This window comes from Nanorana parkeri, unplaced genomic scaffold (assembly GCF_000935625.1).
Source record: "Nanorana parkeri isolate BGI_ZX_2015 unplaced genomic scaffold, ASM93562v1 scaffold2063, whole genome shotgun sequence".
Lineage (NCBI taxonomy): Eukaryota > Metazoa > Chordata > Amphibia > Anura > Dicroglossidae > Nanorana > Nanorana parkeri.
This window is the reverse complement of record NW_017308331.1, coordinates 173,172-184,329: the sequence shown is the minus strand read 5'-3', so window position 1 is coordinate 184,329 and position 11,158 is coordinate 173,172. Positions and strand designations below refer to the sequence as shown.

Genomic DNA, 11,158 nt, shown 5'->3' with positions numbered 1-11,158 from the left:
AGAGTTATTACACATATTTGATTAGATGTTATGTTATTAAAATGTCATTGCATCTTGATATAATATTTTTAGGCATGCACTCTGCATCTCCTGAGAAAGCAAATGCACATGCCTTCATATCTAGTGTAACATAAGTAGACTGAAATTCTCTTGTTGATATAATGTATGGATGGCTACAGAGCGAGGTTTATTAAGGATATTTTTGAAGTAGTAGAGAAGACAAAACACACATTTTTTCATCCAAACTGTAACGACTATCAATAGTTGTACTAGTTTTGGTAAGTTTTAATGTACTGTGAATCTTTTTTTTTCTGTATAAATAGAAATTGATGGTTTTGATAAATTTAAGGTTTTGTCTAAATATGTGGTACATCACTATTGCACCTGGAAAGTCCCTTCAAACCTTCCTTTTCTTGCATGTCAACAAAGACAGATGATGGGAAGGAACAAATAAAATAATGCATACACATGAGGAACTAATCACAAATGACTTGCTGAACAGGCAGTCCTACAACTTTTCTATACATGTACGAGATTTGGCCATTTTTAATGTCGGCCATACAAATGGTGTTGATAATGAATAATCTTTTCCAATCTTTTTCCAAAACTCTTTTCTCTGGCTGAGCATGCAGATTTCATAGAATCATCAGACACTGTCATTAGACATCTCCATGCCACATCCTAGTCTAGCGATGAATAAAAATGTCCCAGCTGTTCTTTGCACAATTTATATACATTACACAGCCAGATAGCTAAAGACAAATGTTTTGTAGAAGAAATCAAAAAAGAAAGCCAAACAAATAGAATACAGTTGTATGATCATGATATAAGTATCAAAAATACTGTAACAAATATTTTGTACCTTCTGAGATCTGCCCAAATCCTCAAAATGTAAAATTTTCTCTGGAGACCTTCTTCTAGTGCAGCAAATAACTCGTCACGTACAGTGTACGTGACGAGTCATTTGGTCCCTTTGTGGCTGGACGTACAGTGTACGTCTCCCGTCACGAAGGGGTTAATTTGTGGGGATATGTGAGGAGGCTTTTCACTGTAGTAATTACCATACCTGGAAAGTTTTAGAAGCTAGTGAGCCTGCATTTTTGGGGTGAAGACAAGGAGATGGAGCACTAAGTTCCTTACAGAAAAATACAGGAATAATGGCTGGGGGTTGGGGAAGTGGGGCATTGTAGTATACTAATAGGTACATAGTGCAGAGCAGTGAAACATGGGCTAATAGTGGCCTTGATTGAAAGTGAGAGGCCTAAATTATTTTCATTTGTAGCAATATGGTTCTCCAAACAACCAACACTGACTTGACAATGCATAGGCAAAAAAAGCAATCCAGAGAATATATGGGCAAAAAATAGGTGGCCATTACAATATATAGGCAAGGAAGGAATTTATGTAAACTTCAACAACAATAGCATCTCTAGTTGGAAGATTTTTTTTCATGTTGATGTTGCTGCTGCAGATAATATATTTGCTACATGCAAAGTATATATCTAGTGGCTAATGTGGAGAAGTTCAGCCACTTCTTGTTAGTAGGGAAGAAATGGATGCTGGTTTTGACATATTTTGTTTGACTTAGGTCTGTTAGCAATGATGAGCTGAAGAAATTATGAAGCCAAAGAGGGTATGTTTATTTTTTGATTTAATTATTTGCTGCATCCGAGATCTCTGAGACTGTTAGATCCCTGTGGACCCCAAAAATAGTGTTTTCACCCAAAGAGAGTTTATCTTTCTTCCAAATTGCATTGCAGGGCTTATAAAGGTGACCATTTACATATAAAGAGTGCCTTTAGGAATACTTATTTAAATCATCCTGTATATGGATAACTTTAAGGCTTGTGTGATGGGGGCAAGTCTGACTGAAAAGGAAGCACACTTCTAAATATGTCACTAAATCCAATCGACACTAAACCAAAATGATGCATTGCACATATTTAAAAAACAAAATATGCAACAATTTTAAGAACTCTACAACCATTAGCCTGGCAAACTACATGGTTTAACACCGCGGATGTCAACTGGTTAAAGGGTTAGTTCACTCACAGTAATATTTTAGTCACATATATAGTCTGGTGCTCTGAATCAACTGTCTTTCAACTATAGTAACTGTCTCTGTTTATATCCACTTTACAATATGCCCCATGTATAAAGCAGTGGATGATTTTATCATAAGCAAAAAATGTCAATCACATAACCAGGCTTTCCCCTAATAATGGAGATCTTTCTGCAGCACTAAGCAGAGAGAACTCTACAGAGAACTCTATAACATACTCCGACTCCACACTACAGGCTCCCCACCTGGGAGGGACATAAAATGTAGGCCATGGTGTGGAGTAGCTTTGATGTGTTCTTTTTTACCTTGATATGCTGCCAATTGCTGCTGACTTTTGCAAAATTAAAGTAGATAAAATCCAAAGAAAGAATGGAAAACTTTCCTCAATAGTGCAGTCAGTGTAAACACCTGACAATTTAAAAAATACAGTCCCTCCACCAGAGATTCTAAGAGATAAAATTACATTTAATACTTCAGTACTTTTCAAAACCTTAATATCACATTTGATGGACAAACCCTTTATCCCAATAGAAATGTCCTCATAATCTTACCATATTTTTTGTGACTCAGATCCTTCAATTTCCAAGTAATCATATTTGTCCTCTGTCTGAAAATCTGTAAAAATCAGTGATATGGTGTCTCCCGGTTCTGTGACAACTGTCCATGTGCAGTCAGCATTGTTGTGGTATTCATTAGGAAATCCAGGGCTTGAGATGATTCCACTGGTTCCATGTACAGTGCCTCCACAAGCATCTTCAGCTGTAAACATAAATTAATATCTGTAGATTAATTCAGTTTGCTTCATTTTACATTTTTATTGAACTCCATCAATTTCCATGAGTTCTATTTTCTGTTAAGTCTCTGCAGATGTCAAGGTGATATAAAAATTGGGGCTTTGCAATGGGGATTTAAATAAGTTTTTCTTATGGCTATTGGTTGCATGACTCTTATGAACCAGACCAATTCATTGAGTCCATTGAGTTGGCAATAAATTTGCCACTACCTATGATACTGAAGACAAATGCAGTGGTACCTCGGTTCACAAACTTAATTTGTTCTGCGATTCTGGTCCCGAACCGATTTGGTCAAGAACTGAATCAAACTGTGATTTCGACTAGAGGAAGCCACGACCATGTGTCAGAGCAGGGAAAATGGCTGCGGTTGTGTTCGTCACCCAAATTGGAGTTCGCGAACGGAGGCAAAATTTTGCTGAACTTCCTGTTCACGAAATGAATTGTTTGTGAACAGAAGCATTCGTGAACCGAGGTAGCACTGTATATTGTGTTTAGGGTAAGAGCAATGTTTTCTTTTTAATGTTTTCCAGAAATAATTTGATTTTTTATATTTTTAAAGGCAAAAAGAAGTTAGAAAAATAAAAAAATAAATGTTTATCCCACAAATGTAACCACCAATTCTTAGCTTGAGTTGCACTTTAAAGGAAACCTGTAAGAAGAGAGATATGTAGTACACTGTACACTTAGCAAAGTTAATTTTCACTTTTCATAGTAATTATACAAACTTAGCCTGTGTTCACTGTGAACATCCAATTAGGTGAAAGGGAAAGACAAAATTATAATTTTGATTGCATGTGAGTGGATGATGGAAGTGAACACAGCTTAAACCAATGCTACAGTAAGTAAACTTCCACTTTGCAAAGTAGAAATTCACTTTACTAAGTGAACAGTTTCCTATTTCAGTCGTAAATCAATCCCAATGAATCTGATACTTTATTCATTGCTGACTTGGAACAAGTAATAAGGTCAGGAGATCTGACTTCACTCTTACAGAACTTGCTACATGGCTTGTTCCAGGTAAGTGACTTAGATAGCATAGAAGCCAAATACAACCAAACAACTACCATTTTAAGATGGAGATCAGCAATGGCACTTTTTCTTTTAGAATGGGCTAGAGATTGTTCAATTTGTGAAGTAATACATCAATGAGCTTAGCAAAGATGAAGCTGTGTTCACAACCAATCACCTGCTAGCAAACACCCAGTTGTTGTCCATTTGCCCCATACATGACTGGGTGTTCAAAATTAACACAGATTTACCACATTCACTATCATTCACTTTGCTAGGTGAACAGTTACTACTTCTATCAACTCTAGTTTTATTGCAGGTACAAAATTTAATTTCATGACATTTCGTGACAGGCCCCTTTATTCAAGGCTAATTGTGAAACAGTTATTATTTTTTTAGCTACTTCCCTATGGAGGAGAGCAATCAGTGGCAACCCAAATCAAATGAGTAGGATCTCTGCCTTAACACTTTGGAATTCACAGAATGCCACCATGAAACTGAAGCAATCAGTAACAGCATGGTGTGAATAGAGCATAGCTTTTATATTAAACACAGGTGTCGTTCCCCCCTCAAAACATTTCAATTACTTTACAAAACTGAACAGGCAAAAGAGGATACAAAGCAATCTTGTTACTGTATCTTTTTTATCTAAATCATAGCAAATTTGGGAACACTACAAAATATCTACAGTTCTCACAAAACTCAATTATATTTTATATTTATGGATTCTTTAAACCATGGGAAATTTATTACTTAGATCTAATCTTCAGTGTTTTTAATAAAATGTTAAGGACAATACAAATAGCGACATACAGATTAAGACAGAGAACAATGGCGTAGCTGGTCAGAGTTGTGCAACTTTATAGTTTATATTCACATTAAATAAAGTTGTAGTTAGCATTTTACTTTGATGACCTTGGTTGTAAAACAATATATTTTAAGCCTTTGGTCTTGTGAAATAATTAAAGCTGAAACGTTATAACGGTCTCCTCAATCCGCCAATGTGTCCTATTACATAGTTACAAATTGTTATTACTTTTGAGATTGGTGGCATTTATCAGTGTTAGCCAGCTGGGAAACAAAACGTCATCTATTTTATCAAGAAGAGCCGTTCCAATTGAAATTGAAATTCAATTGGATTTTTTCTTTTGATATGTGTGGTACAGATTCCCTTGATGTCGACAGAAGAAATGTCTTCATTTTGGTACAATTTCTCCTCATTATATTTATTCCACCATGTCACTTGTTAAAGAAAGAGGGCGACAGTTTAACACAAATGAAGAATTTGATGAGGTTTTATTCATAAGTTATAATGTTATTTGTTTGAGGCCCGGTTTTATCTTTCACTTGTGTAGCAGGGAATTCTATTTGTCTTTTTCTATTTTTTATTATTATTAATAATATTATTACTACTATTATTTATAATATTATTTTATTATTACATCTTATGTGGCGGTGCAGGGCAATACCACGGTGTACTTTTAACTTAATGGTCATCTAGGACTCTCAGCCAGAAAGGCTGAGGGGTTTTAGGAGGTAAATGTCTCTACAGGGAAAGAGCTGGTTTGCAGTTCTTTCCAGGTTTTATGGATTCTGGTCTGGATCCTGGAACCTAGAGATTGCAAAGAGACTTGGGAAGGATGAAATCTCCGTTCCCGGGGTCCATGTTTTAGAGTTGACCAGTATCACTGATTGTGCAGCTGTGTGCAGCCCTTATGGTAAGGGTGCCGGCTAGTATTCAGGGCTCCACCTGAGAGACAGAGGAGGGCTCAATTCAGGAGTCATGAGGATTCCACCCAGGAGTCAGATTGGAGGCCAGGGCTCCTTGAGGGTTGTGAACCAAGTGTGCAGGATGGATGGTGTTTAGACTGTCTGGAGGACAGGGGACTGAGGATTGAGGCCTGAGCAGTGGTGCTGTAAGAGCAAAGCAGAAGTCTGATTATATATTTAATTTTTTTGGCAAGAGAGATGTTCAATAACCCCTGTGAGGGAAACTGTCAAACATCCGCCAATTAAAGGTGAAACGTTTAATAAAGTCAAGGTGGTGGTCCGGATCAGGACTGATAAATCTATTTAAAATCTATTTTATTTTAACCCATAAAGTAGAATTGCCTGTGATAGATAGATAGATAGATAGATAGATAGATAGATAGATAGATAGATAGATAGATAGATGTTACATTTTATCTATCTATCTATTAACTAAAAAGAGTGAAATCTCCTATCTCTGTAGAAAATACATATTTAGTAAAATTCTAGAATTTGTAACGATGCATACCACAGCATCAGCTCACTGAATTATTAGCTCAGTCTTGTCAGTCACATCCTTGGGCATAACAATGTCCTTCTGTTCAATATTCACTTTGTAATAGCCCGTAGTGTTGCTGCCCTATGCCCTTTTGTCTAAACAGCTTCCTGTCTGCAAGCAAAACAACATATTTTTTTTCTTTTCATCTTACATATCAGCACAGCATATGTAATAGTTAAAATGTCCTAAACAAGAAGTACACGGTGGCATGATAAACAGCTTATGTAGCTACTTGACATTTAAACATTTACATACAGTATGTCCATAATGAAAAACAGACACTTAAAATGTCTCTTTATTTTCCCCTCCTTTCTGTGTCTAGATATATAAACCCAAAAAACATCTTGTGAAAAATGTCCTAAATCAGTTTTGGAAGCTAAATCTTACAAGTGTATCTATAGACATAACACACAGTTTGACTGCTATGAGGCCCTGGAGCACAAGGGACCCTTTGGTAAGGTTATCAGTTTTTCAAATGAAATCCGGGGACATCCTATTGACCATGCCCATTTGTAACCACACTGATAACCCCCACCCCCACATTTGTAGCCACACCCATTTTTAGCATGCCCAGAAACAATTGGTCACAGACTTCTGGAAGAGGACGCTGATATTGAAGACATAAATACAAATTACCCTGGGCATTACAAGGAGTGAAATAATGTGGCATAAGCAGCGTACTGCAGTGAATCATGTGTGTGGTCAAACTTCCAAACAGTGGGAATGGCTGAAGATGCATGGTTAAATAAACCCTGAGCCTATTCTACTATGTGTCAAGCCTGTATAACGCACAGAGTGTATGGATCAAGAGTGTGTAAAGCATGGACTTCAGGGGTCAAGGAGTGCATAATGCATTGACTGCAGGGGTCAGAAGTGTGTAACGCAGAACATGAGTACCAAAACTGCATGAAGCAGAGAGCAGGAATTAGGAGTATGTAACATATGCGCAGTGGTCAGGAGTAGGTAACACATGGAATAAAGAGGTTAGGTGGAAGAAATGCATGGAGTACACAGTGCATCAGTAGGTAATGCATGGAGTACAGGAGTCATCTACCCCCCATAGACTTGCATTGAGTTCTAAGTTCGAGTTAGAACTTTTTCCAAGTTCGAGTTAGAACCGAACACGGGGGTGTTCGGCTCATCACTAGTCATCAGTAGGTAACACAGGGAGAACAGGGGTAATAAGTAGCGGACAGTAGCAAGTAACACAGAATTCAGAGCTCAGTAGTAAGTGACACAGCGTTCAGGAGTCAGTGGTAAATGACGCAGATTCCCAGAGGCAGCCATCACAGCATGTGCAAAACTGGCTTTAGAGGACTGCAGTTCACTGCTGCCATGGACATCGCTACGGACAGACCTCTCAAAACAGGGGACTGTCCCTATGAAATGGGAACTAATGGTAACTTTAGTTTGTGGTCTGGATGATTTTATAAGGCAACAAGGAAGCAAATAGTAACCACCCAGTGCCTGACCTTTGAACTGTGATCATGTTGAATAGAAGGGCCATAATAAGGGTTTTCTGATGTGCCAGCTCCCTCCACATAAACGTCAGGGTTCACATCACTCTCTAGAGTCAGAGCCAGCTGTGCCTGCCATCTCCCGCAGCCATCCCTCTAGTCAATGCTGGAGGAATGAAGAGGGGAGGGAGGAATCCCTGTGGGGATCCCTGTGACTGACAATTACCGCACTCTGCAGGGAGAAGATGGAGAACTGAGCAATTGGTGTTATGTGATCACTCAGCTCTTGATCTATAGAGCAAACCTGTGACAGCTTCAGTGTCACATGTCAGCTCTAATTACAGGGATGAGTGTATTTCATTTTCCTTATACTTCCCTTTAGGTAGGTGGGTTCAGAAAAACTCCTGAACGCAGAGTATATATATATAATTATTATACAGGATTTATATAGCACCAACAATTTACTCAGCGCTTTACAAAATAGTGGAGACAGTACAGTTACAATACAATTTACAGTACAATACAGTTTCAGAACAATAGGGTTGGGAGGGCCCTGCTCGTGAGAGCTTACAATCTAGTAGGAGGGGCAAGTGATACAAAAGGAAATAATTGTTTGGATTGAGTTGTTGGAGGAAGTAAAAGCATGTTGAGATGAGTTAGGCTTCCCTGAAGAGATGGGTTTTTAAGGATCGCCTAAAGGTGGGCAGCATAGGAGATAGGCGAACAGATTGGAGTAAGGTGTTCCAGAGGATGGGGGACACTCTGGAGGAGTCCCGGAGGCAAGCATGGGAGGAGGTAATGAGAGAGCAAGAGAGCAGGAGTTCTTGAGAGGAATGGAGAGGATAGTTTGGGTGATATTTTCGATGAGATCAGTGATATAGGTTGGGGCGGAGTTGTAGATGGCTTTGTATGTTGTTGTTAGTATTTTGAATTTTATTTGTTGGGCAAGTGGGAGCCAGTGCAGGGATTGGCAGAGGGGGGTGGCAGACACTGAACGGTTGGTAAGGTGGATTAATGTCTGGCTGCAGCATTCATGATTGACTGAAGGGGGATAGCCTGCTTAGTGGTAGGCCAACAAGGAGGGAGTTACAGTAGTGGAGACGAGAGATTACGAGGGAGTGAATTTGAAGCTTTGTGGTTTCGTTTGTTAAAAAGGGGCGTATTTTGGAAATGTTACGGAGGTTGAGTCAGCAAGATTTGGATAGTGATTGGATGTGGGGCTGAAAGGAGAGCTCAGAGTCAAGAATTACTGGTTTACACTGGCTTGATGGGAAGGGTTGATCGAAGTATTGTTGATAGTGATGGGGAAGTTGGGGGAGGGAACACGGAGAGGAGGAAAAATTATAAACTCAGTTTTTGACAGATTGAGTTTGAGGTAGTGGTGTGACATCCATGCTGACATGTCACTGAGTAGATTTGAGATACGTGTAGAGATAAAGGGGGTGAGTTGAGGGGTGAAGAGATAGATTTTGGTGTCATCGGCATAAAGATGGTATTGGAAGCCATGGAAGGCTATCAATTGACCCAGGGAAGAAGTGTAAATAGAGAATAGAAGGGGCCCAAGGACAGACCCTTAGGGGACCCCCACGGAAAGAGGAAGAGGAGAGGAGGATGTAGAATTGTAGGTGACCCTGAAGATGCGCTGAGATAGGTAGGAGATGAACCATGAGAAAGCCGAGTCTTTGAGGCCAAGGGAATTACGTTTATTAAGGAGAAGCGGGTGGTCAACTGTGTCAAAGGCAGCAGAAAGGTCTAAAACTATGAGAACAGAGTAGTGGCCATTGGTTTTAGCAGTTAGTAGATCGTTAGTAAGTTTTAGAAGGCCAGTTTCTGTGGAGTGATGTGGACAAAAGCCAGATTGTAACGGGTCAAGGAGATTGTTAACTGTAAGGTGGCTGCTCAGGCGGTTGTAGACCAGCCGTTCAAGAAGTTTGGTATGTGGGTTCGCCATCTGCAAGACAACAAAACAGTCGTGGATGAGACACAACCTTGAAAGGCAGGATACATCTACCCTTTCATTCTGACAGTAGGGGGGCCACACTGGCAGATTAAGCAAGGGAGGTTTTGAAGTAAATGATCAAGCCTTCCTCATCCTCCTTCCTCATCGGAGCCCGGAGGACGGAGCCAGCGAGGAGAGAGGTAAGTGCAGGGAGGAGGGGAGGGGAAGAGGACAGGCTGCAGACTTTTTACATGTGATCTCGGGACATCCCGAGATCACTTGTAAACGAACAATCAGCTTCCCTCAGTCTACATTTAGTCTGGCTTGTGCAAAGCAGGACTAAATGTAGAGAGGGCAACCTACCACCCGACGCCCGCAACTTCCTCACAAGGACAGCGCTGCCGCCCCTCTGCGCCCTGACGCCCAGAGGCCGGGCCTCGGTGGCCTTTGGGGAAATCCGGCCCTGGGGATATATTTAAAAGGCCATTTTTATCATTCGCAATTTGTCCTAAGTTTACCTAATTTTCTTTGGCCAACATAAGAAGCAAAACTAGTAGACATTCACCTAACATTTACCCAGCAAAAATGACATGTTCTGACATTTGGCAACTGCTGTTCATTAAAGGGGGGGTGTAAATAAAATGTGTTTCCTGTCAATTTTCTGGAATAATTGTATTTTCTTTAATGCAGTGGTTGCCTATGTAGACTGCTAAACATGTTATTAATCACCCCATTGCTTCTCGTGTCAGCACTATGGAAAGCTCCTTCAGGTAAATGTAGTTGTGGTGAATTTCAGGACAACTTGTTACAAAATAATTATTGTCCAATATCCCATTGAATCCTTCATAAACAGACCTCATAGTAAAAAAGTTACAGAACATCGGCTTTAAAGTTTATAAGCTAAAAAAAAGGAACACACAGAATTAACCCAAAATAAACATTGTTTTGCTTGAAAACTATTAAAAAATATTCAGTATAAAATGAAGAATACACCATTTTATAGCAAACCAAAGTAATTTTTCTGTAATATTTTGGAACTCTATAAGAACATGAATTATATTCCTGGATGTTTTACATTGCCTTGTCTTGGTCTTGGAACCTTTATGGTTGGTTGAACATATTACTAAGATGTGATGAGTCAAGATGTCCTTTTAATGCAAGTTTGAGACTCTCTGTTTTTTTGTTGCTGAAACATAGATTACAGAATGTGACCAGAGTTCCAAATAAATTAGTAATGAAGTCTCCTAAATGAGCACAATCCATTTATCTGTGAGAGGTGATGCATTATGTTATCAAAAACATGAACAAAGGTAAAGCTGGCCACTCATCCAGGTGAAGTAATGATCTGCAAATAATGAACGCTTATGTCTTGCTTTGCAGGGTAGAGTGTTAATAACTCAATTTACCAACATGATACCCTCCAGGTGCCCCATTACCAATGCAAAGACAAATGCATAATGCCCGCTTGACAGATTTGACTATTGCAAAAGGATTACAGCAAATCATTCTAATAGCTGGTTAGATATTTATAGATCAGAGTTCTGGGAATTCTACACGAGTGCTAAAAAGCTTATACACATTTCAATCTGG

At 39.3% G+C, this 11,158-nt stretch overlaps 1 protein-coding gene across 1 annotated transcript in view; it reads right to left on the bottom strand.

Moving 5' to 3' along the window:
* Positions 1 to 2,195: 2,195 nt before the first annotated feature.
* LOC108800543 (CUB and sushi domain-containing protein 3-like) overlaps positions 2,196 to 11,158 on the bottom strand; it is a gene marked incomplete at its 5' end in the record, with an annotated part of 181,987 nt that continues 173,024 nt past the window's right edge. The window contains 2 exons of the mRNA XM_018572534.1: positions 2,196 to 2,307; positions 2,614 to 2,821. Of these exons, the coding sequence (XP_018428036.1) occupies positions 2,196 to 2,307; positions 2,614 to 2,821 (320 nt within the window). The remainder of the gene's footprint in view (positions 2,308 to 2,613; positions 2,822 to 11,158) is intronic.